Below are 23,499 nucleotides of genomic sequence, written 5' to 3' on the forward strand. Positions count from 1 at the left end.
AGAAATAGCTTCGCCATTTCTTCCTAGTTGAACTACTTCTCTATTGTGTTTAAACTAAGCGTACCTTGTTCAACTGCTTATCAAACATTTAACTATTTCCATGAGTTCTACTTCTAATCTAAATGTTTTAGAGCAAAGCTTCTCATCAGCTGTAGAAAAAGAGAAAACATCCTACGGGGACGAAAGACCGAAAAGTGTAATTGGTTTTTATCCAACAAAATCTAAATATACAAGTATGTCTATTATTTCTAATTATTACGTTCAATTTGATGGGAAAGCTTATTTTGTTTTTGTTTTGAGTGTAAACTTTTTTCTTGATTCTTGAAAAAAAACCTTGGATTTAAATTTAAATGCACAATGTGCATGGGCATACACAATTTTTTTTAATCATCTCATATTTCAAAATTTATTTTTCTTAAAAAGTGCAAAATTTTTATTGTTTACAAGGGTTTTTCTCTCATTTTTTAGAACACAATATTTTAGATAAATCCTCCTTCCCCTCCTCTTCCTACTCCTCCTCCTCGTCCTCCTCCTCCTCCTCTTCCTCCTCGTCCTCCTCTACTGAAGATGAGGCTCTGAGTAAGATTCCAGTAGAACCTTCCAGTAGGTTTTATTCTTCTATAAGTAGAGAAGGTAAAATCAAAGTAAAATCAAATCAATATCAGATTTTTTAATCATCAATTATTTTTAAAAAGATTTTATTTTTATAGCTTCAGAAGACTACTCAGAGAAGTACAGATATGGAGGAACATATGAAACCTCTTTCACGTACAAGTCCGCTGACCTCCAGAATTCAGGATTCAGCTCCAGTACGTTGATATCTCCCTCTGTACTGAATGTAGAGGGTGGAGAAGGATTGTATTCAAGAACCAGCTCCAGAACGTTGATATCTCCCTCTGTACTGAATGTAGAGGGTGGAGAAGGATTGTATTCAAGAACCAGCTCCAGAACGTTGATATCTCCATCTGTACTGAATGTAGAGGGTGGAGAAGGACTGTATTCAAGAACCAGCTCCAGTACATTGATATCTCCTGCTGTACTGAATGTAGAGGGTGGAGAAGGATTGTATTCAAGAACCAGCTCCAGAACGTTGATATCTCCATCTGTACTGAATGTAGAGGGTGGAGAAGGACTGTATTCAAGAACCAGCTCCAGTACATTGATATCTCCTGCTGTACTTAATGTAGAGGGTGGAGAAGGACTGTATTACCTAGACACCACAGAGAACCCGGCAGGGATATGGAAGAGAAGAAAGTCTAGTAAAGTCTGAACTTTGAAAGAAAATAATATAAAATAATAAATATGAAAAAAAAAGCTCTGTCTCATTGTACTTTACTTCTGCTATTATTCATTTCATTCATCAATGCAGTGGTAACCAAAAAACAGTGGAATGATTGTCCTTTTCTTACTTTATTATTTAAAAATGTATGTATGTATGTATTTTACGGTTCTGTAATTTGTAAATGATTCATGTATAATGATATGCTCTGAGCGGGAACTTTTGTGTCGGATACTCCCGATCTCAATTTACACTGTGGACACTTTTGATTTGAGGATCTATTAAAAAAAAAGATACTTTTCCATATCTTTATTTTTGCTATCCCTCCTGTGATCAAAGCTCCCTTCAACCCCTGACTGGGTGCGATTACACTGCAGGATATCGAATAAAGATTACATAAATCCGCAGATTAAGAAAAGATCGAGATCAAGCATTGATCTCGATATCTACAATTTTAGAATATTTTTAAATAAATACTTCAGTTGTAACAACTACTGATTTAAAATCCTTTGGCGAAATTTCATAATATAAATTAGAAACGACAACCAAAACCATAATAAAAAAGAGTTCTTCAACAAACAATTCAGAAAAATATTTTAATTGGTTTCCTAAGTTTATCTTATAAAAAAGTTATCCCAGCACTGTGAAAACTTAATTTATCATCTTACACTTTTCGGAAAGTCTTCTGGTTCTAATTGATGACCAATCCCTTTAAGGCAGAAAATCAGTAAGAAAATGATAGAAACGGTTGCAAAGTCCAATCTTCCGTTGATATGGTTAAGTGGGGAAATTGCTCGAGATAGGGCAATCTGAAAACTTGAAAGAAAAGTTTGAGAAAAGTTTTTCAGTGCAGACGATTTGTAGAATTTATATAGTTACCATTTTCATCAGAGAACACACAACCGCCATTTTGGAAAATAAAAGTTCAACCGCAAACCTTCTTCTTCTCAGATACAGTGAGAACTAGAAAACTCTGGAATAGAAGGACAACTTTTAGACTCAATTTTTGTCTTTAAATAGTCCAATAAACATGATACACAGAAATTGTGCAGTGTAAACAGACCCATTAAACTTAATAAATGATCAAATAAACTTTAGTATTGCTATAATGTCGTCTTACTATGACTGTAATAAAAATTTAGATTAATAATTATAAATAAAAACTAGAACAACAAACATAGTTTTTAATGTACTCTCATTTTATTATGTTCTTGCTGTGTAACCACGGCCCGCTTATAGATATGATTCTATCTATCTATCTACACTGAACTCGGCCACAGTACAAATTTTATTTTGGTAATTTTTTCCATGGGCCTACCAGCTGATATAAATTCAGAACATTTAGCTTCTTGGATATGAGGCAAAAGTCGAACAAGTATACTTTAAAGGTACACATACAGTCCAATCACCTTGTAGTTGCTTTCTTAAGTACTACTTTTTCTCTTCTTCAAACTAAACTCTGTGAAATTAAAAGGGAAAATTAGGTTACAGCACTGCGATAATATGTATTTTTTGGAAGATTTCATTATCAAGAAAAAGTTTAAAAGCTTTTTCTAGATTTAAAAAGAATATTTTTTTCAGATCATTCCTATGCAACCCAGGAGACCACACTTAATAGACTGTCTGCTGCAAACAACGATTTACAACAGCTTAACAACAAACTTCGAGTTAGGAACACCAGGTTAAAGCAGAAAGTAAAATCATTGGAGGATGCCCTGGAGAATGTAAAATCTCAGAGAACCAAGGTCCGAGTTCAGCTGTCCAAGTTGATCTTGTTCAAAAATCAGTAGGAAGGAAGAATCCCTCATTATTGTTATCAAAATTATACAAACAATATTTTTTGAAATAAAAAATTTGGCCTTCTTACTCTTAGTCAAAAATATATTTATTGTTTTGTTTCCTCAGTATTATTCATGTTAAAGCCTTTAAAAAGGTCGGGGGGCAACGATAATTAAGCTATCTTTGAAATAAAGTTTAAACATTGAAAACTACACAAAGGAATTAAACAAACCGCCCCCCCCCCCCCTTCTAAAATTCAGTGGAATATAACTGATTGGCTAAATAAGAAAGGAATTATGCAAGAGCTGGTCCAGGGTCCATTGTCTGCTAGAACTCCAATGTACTGCATAACACCCCACCCAGAAAATTACATCGAAACTCGTTTATGATCCATCCATTTTATTATATATCCGTGTGTGTAACTATGTTTATAGCTGTCGGTTCTTAGCAGTTTTTAAGGCACACTTGTATGTAGATTCCATTAGCGCCTGATCCATTCAGTCATGTGTTTGTTGTTTATTATGAACCAATAGAAATGGTTTGGCGGTAACATCTATCGTTCTATCTATCTCATTATCCAATAAGAGATATGAATCCTTTAATCGGAGCTAACAGTAAATTGAAATATTTACTGCTTCTGAAACTAAAGTGAAGGTGCCGTGGTAAACTTTCAAAAAGGAAATTTACAAAAAAAATTATTTCCAATAAAAATGCGAAAAGAAGGAAATGTATGGATGAAAGGTGGAACTTTAATTCAACTTTTTCTAACATTCTTCTGGTTTATGAAAACTAATTGATGCGATAGATCGTGTTAAATCGTTTATGCCACTGTAAAAATAAAAGGCTCACTTTAAAGTTAACATATAACAGTTTATTCTGTTTGTTATAAAAATGTGTTGGTTTAAAAAACTAACTTTTAATTATGTAACTTCGCTCAGTCCTATAATAGACCAAGAAGGTTTGGGTATAAGGAGATGTAAGGCGGGGGTAGGGGATTTTGTTAGGCATATATTTCTATATTATCTTTATGTAAAGTAGTAATCTCTGTTTGTTTGTTTGTATGTCTCATATGTACCATAACTAAGGAACCCCCTGACCGATTTGAATCAAATTTTAATTGGGGAATTCCGAAGAACCATGAGAATGTGCTTAGCTGGGTTCACAGTTCAGTTTCCAGTTAAAGCTCAGTTCTCAAACTAGTAAGAGTGTATAAAAAGAAAATGAGTATATGAATGGGTATAGGGATGCTGTGTATAAAGGAGTATAGTTGAAGATGAGGGGAGGGGTAGGGGAATCTACAAAACCATTGGAATGTTCCGGGACATTTACTCTAAGTTTTAAACTCAGTAGTAGATGAAGTTCTTTAACTAGAAATATATAATCTCAAATCTAGAAATTTGTTCTCAAATCTAGAAAGTTGTTCTCAAATCTAGAAATATATTCTCAAATCTAGAAATTTGTTCTAAAATCTAGAAATTTGTTCTTAAAATCTAAAAAAAAATATATTCTCAAATCTAGAAATGTTTATTCTCAAATCTAGAATTTGTTCTCAAATCTAGAAATTTGTTCTCAAATCTAGAAATTTGTTCTCAAATCTAAAAATATGTTCTCAACTCTAGGAATGTATTCTCAAATCTAGAAATATAATCTAAAATCTAGAAATATATTCTAAAATCTAGAAATATTTTCTCAAATCTAGAAATTTTTCTCAAATCTGGAAATATAATCTCAAATAGAAATATATTCTCAAATATAGAATTTTGTTCTCAAATCTAAATATTTGTTCTCAAATCTAGAAATGTATTCTCAAATCTAGAAATATATTCTCAAATCTAGAAATATGTTCCCAAATCCAGAAATATATTCTTAAATCTAGAAATATATTTTCAAATCTCGAAATATATTTGCAAATCTCGAAATATATATTCTCAAACCTAAAAATATATATTCTCAAATCTAGAAATATTTATTCCCAAATCTAGAAATATATTCTCAAATCTAGATCAATATTTTTAAATCTAGAAATATATTCGCAAATCTAGAAATATATATTCTCAAATCTAGAAATATATTCTTAAATCTAGAAATATATTCTTCACTCTAGAAATATATATCCTCAAATCTAGAAATATTTTCTTAAATTTAGAAATATATTCTTAAATCTAGAAATATATTCATAAATCTAGAAATATACCCTCAAATCTAGAAATATATTCTCAAATCTAGAAATATATTTTCAAATCTCGAAATATATATTCTCAAACCTAGAAATATATATTCTCAAATCTAGAAATATTTATTACCAAATCTAGAAATATATTCTCAAATCTAGATCAATATTTTTAAATCTAGAAATATATTCTCAAATCTAGAAATAAATATTCTCAAATCTAGAAATATGTTCTTTAATCTAGAAATATATTCTTCACTCTAGAAATATATATCCTCAAATCTAGAAATATTTTCTTAAATTTAGAAATATATTCTTAAATCGAGAAATATATATTCTAAAATCTAAAAATTTGTTCTAAGATTTAGCTATATTCTCAAATCTAGAAATATATTCTCAAATCTAGAAATACATTCTTAAATCTAGAAATATATTCTTACATATAGAAATATATTCTAAAATCTAGAAATGTATTCTTAAATCTAGAAATATAGTTTAAATCTAAAATTCATATTCTCAAATCTAGAAATTTATTTTCTTAAATCTAGAAATATCTTTTCAAATCTAGAAATTCATTCTCAAATCTATATATATATATATATTCTCAAATCTAGAAATATTTTCACAAAACTAGAAATATGTTCTCAAATCTAAAAATTTGTTCCCAAATCTAGAAATATTTTCTTAAATCTAGAAATATTTTCAAATCTGGAAATATATTCTCAAATCTAGAAATATATTCTCAAATCTTGAAATATATTCTTAAATATAGAAATATATTCTCAAATCTAGAAATATTTTCTTAAATCTAGAAATATATTCTCAAATCTAGAAATATATTATCAAATCTGGAAATATATTCTCAAATCTAGAAATATATTCTCAAATCTAGAAATATATTCTCAAATCTAGAAATATATTTTAAATCTATAAATATGTTTTTAAATCAAGAAATATATTCTCAAATTCTAATTTATTCTCAAATCTAGAAATGTGTTTTGAAATCTACAATATGTTTCCAAATCTAGAAATATAATTCAAGAAACACATAGAAATATGTTCTCAAATCTAGAAATATATCGTCAAATCTAGAAAAATATTCTCAAATCTAGAAATTTTTCTAAAATCTAAAAATATAATCTCAGATCTAGAAATATATTCTCAAATCTATAAATACATTCTTCAATCTAGAAATATATTCTTAAATCTAGAAATATATTCTCAAATCTAGAAATGTATTCTCAAATCTAGAAATATATTCCCATATTTAGACATATGTTCTTAAATCTAGGAATATATCCTATCTATGAAATGTCGTGCCAATAAAATGTTTTGTCTTTGAAATGTGCAACAGTCTTTGAAGTGGCCTGTCTATGAAATATCCTTTCTATGAAATGTCGTATCTTTGAAATATCCTATCTTTGAAATGTCCAAGTCTATGAAATAACCTATCTATTAAATATCCTATCTATGAAATGTCCTACACTATGAAATGTCCTATCTATGAAATGTCCTATCTATGAAATGTCCTGCACTATAAAATGTCCTATCTATGAAATACTCTATCTATGAAATGTCTTAGGTCATATTTGTATATCTATGACATTTGTCTTTCTATAAATTATCTTATTTTACACATTATATTATACATTCTTAAAATAGTTATGTAATATCTATATCATATTTAACGGTTCACTTTTTCAAATCTGGAATATTTTTTGATGTATATCATAATACGCTATAATTCTTCTGACGTATAATCACAAGTTCACAACTATTTTTTCAAACTGATAAATATCAGTTTAACGGGGGGAATTCTTTGCAGGCGTTTATCAAAGAGGAGACTTGTGTCTCTTCGACTGAGTTTGTTTGTTTGTAAAACTTCAGAAAACTAATTTTAACTTTGTTTTGTAAGAAAATCTATTAGTTTAGTTCAATATTTATACAATAATATAAAGGTTGGAAATCTATTAGTTTAGTTCAATATTTATACAATAATATAAAGGTTGGAAATCAAAAGACAAATATCGAGGCAATTACTTTTAACCGGAAAATAATTGGCAAAGTTTAATTTTCTTTAACATTCATGAGTTAAAGTTTAATTTTCTTTAACATTCATGAGTTAAAGTTTAATTTTCTTTAACATTCATGAGTTAAAGTTTAATTTTCTTTAACATTCATGAGTTGACTAATGTTTTCACTTTTACTTTAGACCTAATTACATCCGATTTAGCAACTTTTTAAACAGTATATATATCTATGATACGATTGAGAAAGATTATAGGTATTTCAGATAAAAAGGGGGTAAAATAAAAATGTTTGCAAAAGGACTATAAATTTATAAAACATGATGGACATTAGAAACATTAGAAAGTACAAGAAAGATATATACACAAAACAAATGAATTTTTAACTTTACCGATGAATCATTTAAATTATAACATTCAAACTAATTAAAAGTTTGTAAAACTGCAAGAAGACTTTTAAGCTAAAAACAATTTTGATACAAAATTTTCACATTATATTTGATAAGCAAAAAAATAATACTAATTGGTAGGATTTATTCAATTATGTAAATTTTTTGAAAATTGTTGAAAAAGGGGCCATGTACAAAAGTAAATCTGAAGTGAAGTCTTTCCCACCTCGCACACTCGAAGGTTGGAGTTTAGCGTCTCCCAATAAATATAGCTAAGGTTTTTTTTCTTATTTTCAGTTGTTTCAAAAAAGAGTAACTATAAATATATTCTATATTAATATCTTACGTTTTCAGAAATAGTTTAATTGCAAATTATATTGATTGGGTAAGGGTGGAGCAGGCATACGGTTAATTCATGAGGATTTGAATTCTTAAGGGGAAATGTAAAAGTCTTTTATTGAATTCTAGTAATTCCGTTGAAAACAAGTTCCGTCCAGATGTCGTCTTAATTTTTGTTCTGTTCTAATAGAATACAAAGAATTAAATTATTATACAGGGTGTCCCAATAAACATGGGAATTCAGTGACGAATTCGATATCGTCTTTTTAAATAATTCTTTGAGACATCTTCTTGCGGAGACATTATAGACACATCTTTACAGTCTTTTACCTTTTTCATAAAATAACTCTAGCAGACATAATAATATTATGGCTTTTGAAATTAGGTATTACAATGCTAATTCATAACAAAGACGATATCCAATTCGTCAATGAATTCCCATGTTTTTTGGGACATCCTGTAGATAAAGGGTGGAAGGGCGTCCCCCATTTTAACTCCCCCCTCTGCCGCCTCTGACTATTACAGCAGAATTGGAAGGGGAAAGATAAAGATTATTTAAAGTATGAAGTTTATAAGTAAAAAAATGTTCTCTTAAGAGTAAAAGTAATAAATGTATAAATAAAACAAATATCAGCAACTATTTAAAGATTTGCATTGTATATATGTATATCAGGGGCGTACGAGGGGGGGCCCTCTGAGAGGGGGCACTCACGGGGGGGGGCTCTTTTAATATTACATCTGCTTGCATTTCCCTTCCTCTGGCAATCTACATAGTACATTGCATTGCATTGCACTCACCCAAACTAAAAGATTAAGAAAAGAATTAAAATATATTCTGATTCACAACAATATCCTTCAAAGCTTTGTCTGATCAAGTAAATTGCATTAAACATCCCCTGTTTCCCATTTTGAAAACTGAATATTTTTATTTGTGGTTTCTCTACAAAATTGACTCGAGCATTTCTTGTTTCAGAAACGATGGAGAAATGAAGGTTTCAAAGGTACATCGGACATGCCACTCTATAAATGGAGGGTCACTCGAAATTAAGCATGTATTCCATTTAAGTGTAATTTTATCGTATAGAAAAAATACTTTAAATCTCACTTTTGCCCTTAATTAAAAAAGTTTCATTAAAAAAGCTTTAATCAATTCTGCCTTCAGTGTAAATATATATTTGATATCATAATTTATTATACAATATGTATTAATCCTGTGAAAATATAGATATTTTTTTGAAACGTTTCCATCTATATTTTTCATCCCTTGAAGCTTACACCACAGTATTAAGAGGGATTGCCAGATTTTGTGCCCCCCCTGGCAACATTGTGCCCCCCTTAAGGAAATTACATAAAGCATTTATTAACGATTGTAATATGGAAGTGTGTATATCGAATAGTTTACATAGTTGAAAAAGGTATCAATGATTTTTTTTAAAAAGGGGTTTATAAGGGGGGGGGGCACAAAAATATGCCCTCCCTCTACACAAATGCCCTCGTACGCCCCTTATATATATATATATATATATATATATATATATATATATACATAATATTGCATATTGATTGAAATAAATCCAGTCTTTTACAGATTAAATATAAAATTCGGTGATGGTGACGGACCAAACCTCTATAGAGTAAAAAAGTAGATGAATTAGTTCCACATTTATTGAAAATACATTTCGGTCTGGGTTGAACCACGTCAGTTCTTGAGATTGTTTCTGTCAAAAAGGTTCTGATTAAATAAATGAAGTAATGTGATCGAGACAGGCGCGTACACAGGATTTTAGCCAGGGGGGGCAAGATTTCATGCGTTGCGCGAAAAAATTTTTTTTGCCCCCCCCCCCCTGGAATTGTTTAGTTCAAAAAGTCAATTAACACCATAAAAATACATCAAAAAGACAACATTTTTGTGTGTTCTAACCTTGTAGAGTATAAAAATTATTCCTTTGCTCTAAAAACTGACTTTAACTTTTTAACTTTATAAATTTATAAATTTATCACCTCTCCATCACAGCTAACTAAATCAATAATCACAGCATAATTAAAAAGTTATATTTTCACTAATAAACAAAATTTCTTCTGAAATTTTTAGATAGAATTTACTCCATCCACATATTCACCAACTCTTATAAGTTTTAAGCTTCAATTTTCTGGGATTTGCTTGCACAAACATTTCAATGATTTTCTCAGTAGTGAGCCATAAGTGCAAGATCGTTAAGTCTGCTCTCCGTCATAGTGTGTAACATCTTGTCCGTCATAGTAAATCTTGTGTAATGAAGTATTCTCTTTAGACAATTCTCTTTCCTTCATTCGATGTTATTGTCATCATTGCATAAAGGGGAACTTGAAATTACGCTTAATATCTCTTTATAGAAATAAAGGAATAGAGTCTTTGCCACAAATTCTGATTTTCTAATTACTATATCTTAGACCTTAGATATTTCAAACTATGAATTCTGTCAGATCAAATATTCTGAATTTTAAATATCAAATGTTTACAACATCAGGTTCCAAAGGTTAGAATTTTTGAGTTTGTGGCAAAGACTCAATTCCTTTATTAATTGACTGTAAGAGAAAAAGAGAAAAAAGAATACCTATTACATCTTCCATCATGTTATGAGCATCTAATATGTCAAGGTCTCATTTTTGCAAAAGTTTTAGTTTAAAGTATCTTAAATTTTGTATTAACAGTGATTTAGACAACCCCTTAGTCTTTGTCATTGTCAGCTGTTACTTTTTAAATTTGTTTCAGCTTTTAATTTAGTGTTTTCCANAGAAAGCTTTAATATATAGAGGTTTTTGAAAGCTAGACCAGAAATTAGTGGAAAATTTAAATCAATTCCAACTAAAGCTATTATTTTATAATTCATCTTCGGTGGTTGTTTATATTGTCTATTCGAAAATTCGTAAAATGTATACCACCCCCTCGACCCTAGGAAATCTTTGAGTACACCCCTTAAGCTGCCTTTAAAGATTCCAGCGGGGACCAATATTTCGCGAAATTTTTAATTATTGATTTTTTTTGCATCACATTCCAGAAAAAAATGCGGGAATTGGAATCTGTAGGCTATGACTATTTGGTTGTAAATTGCAAAGAGGGGTGTAAATCGAAGAGAACTTTCCGTTCCGGACTGCAGCAGCCAGCATCATTACATGAAACTCTTTTTGTATGCATGTTTGTTGAAGAACACTGTACAGAATAAAAAAATAAATAAAAATTATTATTTCTTCATTCACCCCCCCCCCTCTCTCCCAATTCAATTAATTGTTTATTTATGGTGCTAATAATTAAAATGAAAAATATATGAGGCATATTTTGACCTTTGTCCTAGGCTTTGAAGGTTACCAACGCTCAGGGAGGGTTGTGAAAAGGCTAGGTAAGCATGGTACCGGCAAAAATAGAAAATAGTTCTCTTTATTTTCTTTTTAATTTGATGAGTTAAAAGAAGAAACTTAAAACTGAACCGTCAGGAAAATGTATTATTTAAATTTTATTGATTTTGCTTCACGTTTGAGTTAAAATTTGTAAATTTTGATGATGTGAATATTTATTGAACTGGGAATATTCTAGAACATGAGATCAATATATCCTTGAGTTTCAGAACACTAGAATTATATGTCTGCGCTCCCCTCTTCACAGGGCAGTGTTCGTAGGGTTTCCAGTTGTAAAATCAAGCAAGCAGCTTCTCTTACCACATTTTCAGGGCGTCCACAACGGAAACCGGCCGGTTAATCGATAGTACTTCAGTTAAACATAGCTTTTACTCATACAAACAGTAATCATGTCTACTCCTCGTGTTTTCTTTGATGTGACCGCCGATGGCGCTCCTGTTGGACGTATCGTCATGGAGGTAATTCAAATTCTGTGACCATCACTTTTTTTTCAAATTCTGTTTAGTATGTTAATGAATTATTTTCAATTTTTACCATTGTTTTATTCTGTAGCTCCGTGCTGATGTTGTCCCTAAGACTGCCGAGAACTTCCGTGCTCTGTGCACTGGAGAGAAGGGATTTGGATACAAGGGATCCACCTTCCACAGGGTCATCCCCAACTTCATGTGCCAGGTGAGATGTACAAAGATTTTATCGAATAGAAATATTTCTGGCATCGGAAGATAAAGCGTTTCTATAATTATTATTGTCGGTTGTTGCCTAAAGGTTTGTTGCATTGATTTTGAAAGACTTAACATTGATGCTGCAGCGCCCGGCCCCTTTCCTTGTCCTAACCTAACCTAAAAGTGGTCGTGTACTAAATTGATATGGAGAGGGGGGGGGGAGTCAATAACCGCCAACAAAGACTGACCCCATTATTTCGTGCACAGTCTGCTTAATTCGAGAAAAGGAAACTTTTTATTTGCTTTCTCTTGTTTCAAAATAGGTCAACCGCTTTCTATTTAAATAATCTTCAAACAGATCAGGCTAGGCTTTTAGTCTAAAAATATTATGTACGATGTGTTAAAAAGCTGTTCTAAGTTTAATGCTTCCCGCCCCCCCTCCCCCCCGCCCCTTTTTCCACGCTAATATTTTCATTAATAATGTTTTAGGGTGGAGATTTCACCAACCACAATGGAACCGGTGGAAAGTCTATTTATGGAAACAAGTTCGAGGATGAGAACTTTGCCCTGAAGCACACTGGACCTGGTATGCTAAATTACTTGTCGTTTTTTTTTAATTTGGAACTTGAAAGCTGTGTTGGAGAGTGTCCTACTGGTGCAGCTCTCTGCCCTTGTTCATTAAAAACTATTCATATCAATCGTTGCTTGGATCCATTTAATGTTGATGCGGAGCCGGATCTTGAATCCGCACTGGTATTAATTGTATCCAAATCCAGATCATTTCTTTACTGACAATTTTCAATTTTTTTTATAATTTTTTCGGAATTTTATCCTAAATCTTGAACCATTCAGAATTGAGGAAATTTTTTAATCTTATTCCCGTGGATCCGGATCCAGGAAGACAAAATCTTGAGGATCCAACTGATTCGGATCCTAAGCACTGATTTAAATAAATGAAATGATTTACTAATAAGGATTTGTTTGTTTCATGATTTTCTAAATATTCTTATTTTCTTTAGGTATCTTGTCGATGGCCAACGCTGGACCCAACACCAACGGATCCCAGTTTTTCCTTTGCACCGCCAAGACCCAGTGGTTGGACGGCAAGCACGTCGTTTTCGGTCAGGTCGTTGAGGGCATGGACGTTGTTAAGAAGGTAACTTGAAATAAATTTCTAGTCTATCAATTCAACCTGTCCATTCAACCTTTCAATTCAACCTGAACTTTAAACATTCGAATTGAATACATTTAGGCTTTAATCTGGATCGCATAATCTATAAAAAAAAATCTCTTTTTGGATATCCCTACTTTGTTCTGACCAATGACGGTTACTTCTTTTGAAGTTCTTAGCTTCTGGTTGGCTGCTCAGAGCTGGGAACATTTTGAATATCAGGATTAATGCTTGATCCACTCTTTTTCTTAACCTCCAGATTAAATATGGCTGTTCTCATGTTATTAATCTCCAGATTAATTAACCGATCGGGATTAAGGATATCCCATTCTAAAGTTAGCTCAGGTTTCTTTAAACTCTCATCTGCTGGGTTGAATTTTCTTTGGGAATCCAGATTTAATTAAGATCAATTAAAAGAGTAGATAAAGCAATGATTGACGTCCACAATTCAAAAGTTTTCAGCAATGACTAAACAATTTTTCAATTTGTTCAGGTTGAATCCTTCGGATCTCAGAGTGGAAAGACTAACAAGAAGGTCGTCATTGCTGACTGTGGCCAGTGTTAACTCTTCAATCCCTTCAACTTTTTTCTGTCATGGATTTATTGGTTTATTTTAAAACCCTGTAACACACTTTTTAACCATTTATGTGCATTTAATGCCTGCCACTATTCCAACACTTCGGCAATAAAGATTTGAACGTTAAAATTATCTTGAGTTTTATCATGATGTAGTGTTGTAGATAGGTTAACTTGGAGATAAACTTGAATAAGTCCTGCGCAGTATTGGTCAATTAATATTTTTTGTATTGTCAAATTTGCTTCAGCAGTATATATCGCCTCTTAAAGAACGTGAATTAACAACACAAACCATATCTAAAAGAGAGAATGGGCTCGGAAGTCTAAAATTTGAGACATCCTTTTTTCTTATTTTTTACAACTTCTTAAATTGTGAATATTAATTGCAGTTTTACAAAATGCTCAGATGTGTGATTGTATTTCTTTACTTAAGATACTCTTGAAAAATTAACCACAAAATTCTTACCCTGGTATTTCTAGAATGTGAAATGCCTTTTTATGCGATTTTAATCTTAAAAAAGATATTCCAACTCGATAAAGACCTGAATCTTCACAATTCTGAGGCCGTTCCTTCTATAAACTTATTGGTTCACAATTTGACGTCCCACATTGGTCGTCGTGTAATTATCATTATCATATAAGAATTTAGCATGTTACATCTAGTGGATAACAAATCGTCACTAAAAGTACTTAACTTCACGACCACTTTCTTGAACGGGATTACTTGAAGCACGAAATGAGGCAGACCATTTTTTGATTGCCATAATTAGGGGTATAGTGTTATCCCTAAAATTACAAATAGACAACAAACTAGGTTGACGAATAAATGCAAGAAATTATATCGAAGTAAAGTCGTCGTGCTACCATGATGTTTCGTGGAACATACTGTATTTGCAGTAACTTTGTCAAGATTTAAAAATGATCTAGAATTGCAAATTAAAGTATTGCATAGATTATAAAATATTAAATGAAATTCAACTGATTGTTAGTTTCTCAATTTTTCCATTTCAAGTTGAATTGAATGCACTAATTATCATGATCGAGAAATACTTTTGACATACAGGGTATCCCACGGAACTTAAAAGTTGGTGAGTGGTTAAAAATGTCTACCTCCTTAATTTAAGTTGTTCGCTATTAAAGAGAATAATTAAAAATAATTTATGGAATGGGAGTTATCTTAAAGCAAAAGACATAAGATATTTTGAACAAAATAAACCACATAAAGTCATTAATGTATAATACAGTAAATACATTAAAAACTGTCATGTCTTGTGGGACATCCTGGGTCTCGTGCTGCATAGCGTAGCGTAGTGCGTGTGGAGTGGGGACACCTCTCCCGACATTTTTAACCATTCATATAGACACAAAAAGCAATGTTGAAATAAAACCTTAAAAACTATTAGTAGACCTGTATTAAATACGCATTTAGTTCTTTATTTTAAAGGGACTAAAGGCAAAAAAGTTATTGGCTCTCCAATGGAGCGGGGGAAGGCAGGCAGCCATGAGCCACCACTATTTCACCTCTCGTACCACCACATTTGACTCTTCCGGGCAAAACTACTTTTTTAAATGGTTATTTTTAGGGCCTTAAAGTGTGATTGTAAAAAATCCAGCCACGTCACGCAATACATATATATTTAGATCTTAATATTTCAGTGTTAATATGTAATAAGGATTATTTCGCTTAATGTAAACTGTAAAACTTTTTTTTTGCAAATCTAAATTCGGATTTTCACAAAAATGGCTTATTTTTAAGAGTAATATCAATTTTAAAAATGATGCACCATAAAATAAACTTCAGTTTTGAAGGGAACCCTTGTGTAAAAATGTGCAATGTGATAAGAAAAAATGGCAAAAAAAACAGGTTTTTTTTACAAAATCTGTATCGCCTAAGTAATAACAGTAAATATTGTGATTTTTATAATATTTTCCTATTAATCTTCAGACTAACCTGAACAATTTGTTTCAGCTCCCACAATACGAAAATTGACTTAGTTTACCTGCTAAAATCTAAATTAAACTACCTCTTTTTTTACATTTTCAAACAACTTATTTAAATGTCGTCATTTAAATGTGATGGCTATTTAAGATGAGGTGAAGTGAGGTGAGTGATAAAGAGACTGGTTGATGAGGTTGAGAGATGAGATGAGAATTGCTTAATGAGTGATTTTTCGTTGTTTCTCACATACAGGGTTACCCACAAAGGATGAGACTGTCAAGACGATATATAACCCTAAATCACAATTCCAAGGTTAAATTAAATCTTCTACCTTGAATACAGTGGCGTAAATAAGGGGGGTTATTGGGGTTATTTACCCCCCCCCCCAGAATCTTGGAGGTAGATACCCCTGAACTATTCAGGTCCTGAATAGCGAGTTGTTACTTTTGTTTTTGTTTTTAAAAAGGTTGATTTTAAAATTGAATATCTTAAAGGAATTGAGTCTTTGGAACAAAATCAAATATTTAAACCACAATATCTTTAGAACTCGATGTTGTAAACCTTTGATATTTCAAACTCAGATTATTTTATTTAACAGAATTCATACTTTGAAATCTAAGGTATGCAACATTTGTTTCCAAAGATATAGTGATCAGAAAATGAGAGTTTGTGGCAAAGACTTGATTCCTTTGCGAGAATTTAAATGTGCAGATACTTCAGATATTTCAGATTTTAAGTCAACATATTCTAAATGATTCTAAATTCTAAAGTAATAGTAAATGTCACTACAATTAGATGTTTCTTTAATAGAAAAAAAGGGTATGGACAATGAAAAATACATTTTTACTTCTAAATAATGTCATTTCCATATTAGATTTATTTAAGATCTTAACATACTACATTGAGGACAAGAAAATTTTAGAAATAAGAAATAAGAATATAAACAAAGACAATATTTTTTCAAAGTTTTGCAGAGTAGCTTTTCTAATATTTATAAAAAGTAACATTCTTTTTCTCTTTAAGTAACACTATTATTTTTTATCTTACTTAAAATAAATTCAGTTTTTTTACAGATCTTTGTAGTTAATGTAAAATGAATGACTATAATGAATGAAGGATAAAAAACAAGGTGAAAGCTGAAAGGAATGAAATGAAGCCTTTATTTCATGGAGGATGTGAATGCCAGAAATGAGTGGAAAATGCAAATCAAACCCAACTAAAACCAATAATTTGATATACATCATGATATTTTTCTAGGGGGGGGGGGGGGGGAAAAAAAAATTTTGGGGAAAAAATTTTTAAATTTTTCCCCCCTACAGAATCCCTATTTACGCCCCTGCTTGAATACAATCTTTTAATAGCTTATATATCTATTAGGCAAAGAAAGAAAGATGTTTACGATTGCAGAGAAAAATAAATATAACTTCTCTGCAGTAGTCTCTGAAGTCTCATTCTTTGTGGGTAACCCTGAATGTCTGAACCTAACAATATATTTAAACCTATCAAATTTTGTTTTCTATAAAAAAGTTATGAGGAACGAAATTTCAATTGAATTGTAATGTGAGTGAGTGAGTGAGTGAGTGTGTATGTGTGAGTGTGAGGTAGTGAGTGAGTGAGTGTGAGTGTGTAAGAGAGTAGATTTGTGTTAAGTGTGTATGATGATGTGAGGGAGTGATGAAAAGACTGAATGAGTGATATGAGGTGAGTGAAAGAGTTATGAGGTGATTGGATGATGGAGGTCGAGTTGGTTAATGAGTGATTTTAAGATGGATTTAGCATGAGACAGTAATTGAATAATATTGTGATATTTCAAGATCCAATACTCAGTCAAATTTGTCAAAAATTTCATTGTAAAACAGTTTAAGAATTCAACACACAAAATATTAATTTTAAATAGAATTGAAAAAATCGTTCGAGTTGTGCTTTTTTGAGTGACGCGGCTGGATTTTTTAAAATCACACTTTAAAGGCCCTAAATATACCATTTAAGAAAAGTAGTTTTGCCCGGAAGAGTCTAATGTTAGGGTACGGAAGGGGAAATAGTGGTGGCTCATGGCTGCCGGAAGAGAAAAAAGCTAATATGTTGCAGGGAAGGGGAAAAAGTGGTGGATCATGGTCACCTGCCTTCCCCCGCTCTTAAGCTTTTTGAAAAATGTAAAGATTTAAATAATAATGTAAGTTTTCTAGATTTAATTCGAACTACAAAAAAGGTATTGCTTAAATCAAAGATTATAAAAGATAAAATGAGATTTGATGTATTGCGCAAGCTTAATTCTGCGTGTCTGCATAGCGGAGGCTCATGGCGTCCGGGGGTTCCCTCCATCCTCCACGTCCAGCATCCTCCTCCAATGACAATTATTTGGCTTTTACATCCACCGAAAGTCTGTTTTTGTTTTTCTTAATTTCGCTAATTCCTAAACTTGCACACAACGCTTTATTTAATAGATAGACACTTTTTATATAATTTCACATGGTGTATCATGTACGAATCTAACTAGATTTCCACCAATTTTCAAAAGATAATAGTTTTTGTAAAATACTTAATTTTGTGCCTTTATTGTATTTAATTATTCAAGTTTTAGGCCTTTTTAGAACAGGTTTTATTTGAATCATATCTTTTCCTTTTTGGCTTGTTTTCCCATTATTAGGTTTCATGACAAAGAATCTCCAAACCTAAACATATAAACAAAAAAATAAAGCAAAAGATACTTAAAAATTGTACAAAATGGAGACATAATATTTTTTAATAATAGCATATTAAACATTTTAAAAATATCACATGTGGAATGTGATGAAATAACATTGTCAAATGGTATTTAACTGGGAACTATGTAACTTGAGAGTGTAGAAAATGTTATTTTTTTATGGGTAATGTACATAACATTATAGTACAGTGTACTTAATGTTTAAATGTGATCATGAATCTAATAGAGCTCAAAGGTCTGTGGTTCTTGTAAAATAAAAAATCCTTGATATAGTGTTTCAAAGTTTCAACTATAGAATTCAACACATTATCAAGCAGTGATGTAAATCGAGAAATATCTTCCCCTGAAGCATGACGCGCTTTAGAGATACTCCTAGAGGAGGGGAGGACAGCCAGCCACAAAAAGTTCTCGTCCGATCCGCATTCTCCTCATTTTCTCGTCCGAACCACCTTGAAATCCTCGTCCTTCGATCATTATGTTTCTAGTTCTTGTAGATAAAACTATCTTTAACAAACTTGGCCATGTTAGGGCATTAAAAATGGATAGACTAAAGTATTGCAATGATTAAATCATGTTTGAAACTTTAGAAACATGAGAATGATGTCAAACTTTATTTAGGTAAAACTTAAAACTCTTCTGCCTCCGTAATGGCAAAATATGTGGCATACCTCTTCCTTTCATTTTTCCCCCATGGAACCACCATGAAAAATTCTATGGTTTTCACTAAAGTTAACAAAAAAGATTAAAGTTCTAACCTTGGAATTATTTGCGGCATTCTACACCAGGTATATCTGAAAATGCGCGTAATAAAGGTGACAATTTTAAAGGACATAGAACAAGAAAACTTCAATTCAATTGAAACTATTTTTTTCGATTTACTAAAATTCAATATTTCATTTATGCCCTAACGTGGCCCGATTCTTAAAAATTAATTTTATCTTGGAGGACTAGACACTTTTAGAGATAATATTGGAAGGACGAGGATTCAGTGGTGGCTCGGACGAGAAAATGAGGAGAATGTGGCTCGGACTAGAAATTATCGTGGCTGGCCTTCCTTCCCTCCCTAGAGGTTTCAACTAAGAGAATTTCTCTTGATTTGTCAAACTATTTTTCACAGATATATAGATTTACAGATTTGTTATGTTTTTCATGAATTTATGATATTTATTTAGATATTTATTTAGATATTTATTATTTTTGTTTTCGTATACTGTGCATTTTGTATATAAATATAACTTAGGAAATCATCCCAAAATATTCTTTTATTATAGGATTTTCAGTAATTAGTTTATTCTTGTTTTTTCTTCCAATTAAACATTTTAAAAGAATTTCATGTCTGCATTTTGTGTATTTATTAGGCATTTTTGTGTTTTTAACAATTCTCTTTATACAAGTAAACTATAGTAGGCCACGTATTAATACTAAGAAATGAAAGGGTCATTTCTCATACTGATGATTTATAAAGACAATTGAATAAGTAAGCGTTGTCCCCGTTCTTTATTAATATAGCTTAATGTTACCGGTGTCCTGTGTGGAAAGTGCTGGTGTAACGTTACACCCAGGTGGTGTGGAACTTCTTAATAATTTCTTCAAAAAATTAAATTATGATTGCATTGGTAAACATCTATTGAGTGTAAACTTAAAGTTAAATAAGTTTTCAAATGTAGGAAACGGCAAAATTCCATTAGCGAAACGATGATCTGAAAATTAAGGAAAATTATATCAACAAATGGAAAGAGCCGTTAATTATAATTTATATACTCATTTTGGGTCTTTGCTCAATGTAAACGTAGTGTTGTACTGCACCTGCCGATGTTCGTAAACTTTTTATATTTCAGGGTATTTTAATGAGAAAATTAAAAAAATTATTACTTCGCCATGCAAAGATTAAAATGTATTAGCCTCGGATCTCTGTTCATGTGACACCGGCTTAATAATAATAATATATCACATTAATATTTGATTCTATTCTATTTTGTACAATTACGGCTGGAGTAATATTACAGGGTGAACTCTTAACAGTTATCAATTTATTTTTCCATCACACCTGATACACCTTCTCTTTCCCATTACACCATCTCACTCCCGTTACACCTTCTCCCTCCCATTCCACCTTTCACTCCCATATCACCTTCTCCCTCCCATTATACCTTATCCCTCCCATTACACCTTCTCTCTCCCATTACACCTTCTCCCTCCCATTACACCTTCTCTTTCCCATTACACCTTCGCCTTCCCATTACACCTTCTCAATCCTATCATACCTTCCCCCTCCAATCACACCTTATCCCTCCCATTACTCTTTCTACCTCCCATTATACCTTCTACCTCCCATCATACCTTCTCCCTTCCATTACACCTTCTCTTTCCCATCATATCGTCTGCCTCCCATCTTACCCTCTTCTTCCCATCACACGATCTCCTTCCATTACACCTTCTACCTCCGATCATACCTTCTCCCTTCCATTACAACTTCTCTCCCCATCATACCTTCTCCCTTCCATTACACCTTCTCTCAGCCATCAATCCTTCTGCCTCCCATCATACCCTCTTCTTCCCACCACACCTACTTCTTACATCTTACATCTTCTCCCTCCCAGTCCCAGTACACCTTCTCCCTCCCATTATGGATTCTCCCTCCCTATACCTTCTCCCTCCCTATACCTTCTCTCTCCCATCAAACCTTTTCCATCCTGTCACACCTTCTCCCCCACCTTCAAACTGTCCTAGCATATACACAACAAATCTAAAATAAAACATCAAATTAGGAAAGAATTGATAAATTTAACGAGATGTATAAAACATATCAAATCAAATAACAAATCTAACACAAAACAATTCAAGTCCAGAGACGAAAAACTTTTGACAAAAAAAGTTTAAGGCTTCTCGGAAAAATTCTTGTTTACGCCCCGCTGATTTTCAATTCTATTGTGAATATATCGTTTCAAAATTGATTAGAGTTGAGTTATGCAAAAGCTTTTTGTTAATACCATTTTTTAAATGCTCTTATATGAAGAAAAAAAAAATCATGGAATTTTATCAAAAATCATTTATTTTCATCAAGACTGTAAAAAAGCCTGTATACAGTCTACTATTGTTTTCTTTCAAAAGGTTTGTTTGACAGATTTTGAATCAATATTTTTTGCAAAAATGCTTTGTAAAGTGAACGTTTCGAAATAATGACCATAAAAAAATCAAAGTTTATTAATTTTTTGACTGATTAAGTCACCCTGTATTGCGTTAAATGTAGTAACTTTCCTTCCTTGACTATTTGAAAGTTGAAACCATGTAAACGTTATCAACGTTACTTTTAGTCAATCATAACATCTCAACCTGCTAGGTAATATGCATATTCTTTTTATCAGCAGAATATATTTTTGAAACTTACAAATATGTATGGTAACCCCCCCTCTCTCCATTCCCTACTCCATCCCATCAAAATTATTATTGGTGTAGATACTTTACAAAACATAACAATCAAAAATCTTTAAACAAGTCAAATAAAAGAATTCTACATATTCATTCTCTAATTTCATGAACATTCTGTTTCAAAGTATTCTTGACAGATTACTTAATAAAACCATTTTCAGGAATATATGCATTGCAATTTGCGATTAAACATGTTGATTCAGTAAAATATCAAATTTTATAAAAATAAAAATGAATGAACATAAGCAATTATTTAGTTCTTAACTCACATATTCTAACTGCATACAGACTTTTCCAGCCTTAATAAAAGGTCTAAACCCATTCTCGATGTTTCTAGTAGACTTGACATCCACCATTAGCAAAGAATTTAAACCTATTTTTGTTGACTGAAGTAGACTTTGACATCCTTCATTAGCAAGTGGTTTGAACCCGTTCTTGTTGACTGTGGTAGACTTTGACGTCCACCAGTAGCAAACCCATTCTCGATGTTTCTAGTACACTTGACTCTCACCTTTAGCAAGTGGTTTGAACCTATTCATGTTGACTATGGTATACTTTGACATCCACCATAAGCATAGAGTGTAAACCCATTCTCTCAAATCATCTGGAAACTACAAGGTTTCCATTCCTTCTCCTAAAAATTATACATGGGTCGGTCCTAGTCCTTAAAAAACTCAAGCTTTTTGCAGACTTTTTCTCAGAGAGAGGAGGTGTTAACTTCTTAAAATGTCAGGGATTATTTCAAAGTACTTGTCAAAAGTACACAAAGGAATTGAGTCTTTGCCACAGATTCTGATCTTCTAATCCCTATATCTTTGCATTCCAATGTGGTAGACTTAGATATTTCAAACTATGGATTCGGGTGGATCAAATAATAATAAAGTTTAAAATATCATTCATAGGCTTATACTATTAGGTTGCACAGATATAGGGATTGGAAAATTTTAGTTTGTGGCAAAGACTCAGTTCCTTTTTACCCCAATATTAATTAAAGGCTGCAGTTCTCAAAAAAAAACTAGATTTCTTGCACATTTTTTCCATTTTATTAACAATAATTTATGTATTTATCGCGCGTTGTTATAAAGCAATTAGTTTTACCAGTAACTAAAAAAAACAAGTTATTAGGTAAAATGGATTTGTGTTTTTACTTCAAAATTGCTGTGTTTTATGTTCATTCACTAATTAAAATCATAAATTGAGTCCTATAGTCGTCTTCTTATTCCGCAATTTTAAAGTTCCCACCGTATACTGAAAACATTATTTATTATTTTGTTGTAGGCCTTGTGGAAAACATCCGAGTACTTTGGTGTACTCTACCGTACTGTACTCTTCTGTATATAGTATACAGTTCTGTGCTCATCTGTGCATACAGGGTGGCCCAAAAAACAGGGAAATGGGGTTTTCTGCCCTTTTTTCGTTTTAAAAAAACTTAATTGTGGTTCAGTGCATAGTTTTTAATTTTAGAAAGGGTCGTTTAATTAACTTGTCGTCGTCCGATCTTTCTGTTTGGTTTAAAAACTATGTCCAATAATATAACGAAAATCTCTCCGTTAACTTCAGCTAACAAATATTACTTAAGAAATAAAAAAATTCATAATAATAAATCTGAACCCACTTAGATTTTTCTTGTGTTATATTTTAT

General features: G+C 31.8%; 3 protein-coding genes across 3 annotated transcripts in view; all 3 read left to right on the top strand.

Moving 5' to 3' along the window:
• The first annotated feature begins 61 nt into the window (after positions 1-61).
• On the top strand, positions 62-1,318 carry LOC111712682 (uncharacterized serine-rich protein C215.13). The gene is made up of 3 exons (XM_023487366.1): positions 62-233; positions 484-633; positions 711-1,318. Exons 1-3 carry the CDS (start codon positions 101-103, stop codon positions 1,268-1,270), a joined length of 843 nt encoding a protein of 280 aa, XP_023343134.1. The 5' UTR covers positions 62-100; the 3' UTR covers positions 1,271-1,318.
• Positions 1,319-11,669: 10,351 nt separating this feature from the next.
• On the top strand, positions 11,670-13,918 carry LOC111712656 (peptidyl-prolyl cis-trans isomerase). The gene is made up of 5 exons (XM_023487339.1): positions 11,670-11,834; positions 11,929-12,048; positions 12,528-12,624; positions 13,058-13,194; positions 13,703-13,918. Exons 1-5 carry the CDS (start codon positions 11,766-11,768, stop codon positions 13,772-13,774), a joined length of 495 nt encoding a protein of 164 aa, XP_023343107.1. The 5' UTR covers positions 11,670-11,765; the 3' UTR covers positions 13,775-13,918.
• A 7,793-nt stretch (positions 13,919-21,711) lies between these two features.
• Positions 21,712-23,499, top strand: part of LOC111712395 (uncharacterized) — a 32,226-nt gene continuing 30,438 nt past the window's right edge. Inside the window, exons 1-2 of the mRNA XM_023486989.1 lie at positions 21,712-21,768; positions 23,136-23,230. The gene's annotated coding sequence lies outside the window, so the exon portion shown is untranslated. The remainder of the gene's footprint in view (positions 21,769-23,135; positions 23,231-23,499) is intronic.

This window comes from Eurytemora carolleeae, unplaced genomic scaffold (assembly GCF_000591075.1).
Source record: "Eurytemora carolleeae unplaced genomic scaffold, Eaff_2.0 scaffold49, whole genome shotgun sequence".
NCBI lineage: Eukaryota > Metazoa > Arthropoda > Copepoda > Calanoida > Temoridae > Eurytemora > Eurytemora carolleeae.

Coding starts and splice junctions, on each gene's coding strand:
- LOC111712682 (XM_023487366.1), top strand. CDS start 101: ATGAGTTCTACTTCTAATCTAAATGTTTTAGAGCAAAGCTTCTCATCA. Junction 234..483: donor AACAAAATCTAAATATACAA/GTATGTCTATTA, acceptor ACAATATTTTAG/ATAAATCCTCCTTCCCCTCC. Junction 634..710: donor TTCTTCTATAAGTAGAGAAG/GTAAAATCAAAG, acceptor TTATTTTTATAG/CTTCAGAAGACTACTCAGAG.
- LOC111712656 (XM_023487339.1), top strand. CDS start 11,766: ATGTCTACTCCTCGTGTTTTCTTTGATGTGACCGCCGATGGCGCTCCT. Junction 11,835..11,928: donor TTGGACGTATCGTCATGGAG/GTAATTCAAATT, acceptor TTTATTCTGTAG/CTCCGTGCTGATGTTGTCCC. Junction 13,195..13,702: donor GCATGGACGTTGTTAAGAAG/GTAACTTGAAAT, acceptor CAATTTGTTCAG/GTTGAATCCTTCGGATCTCA.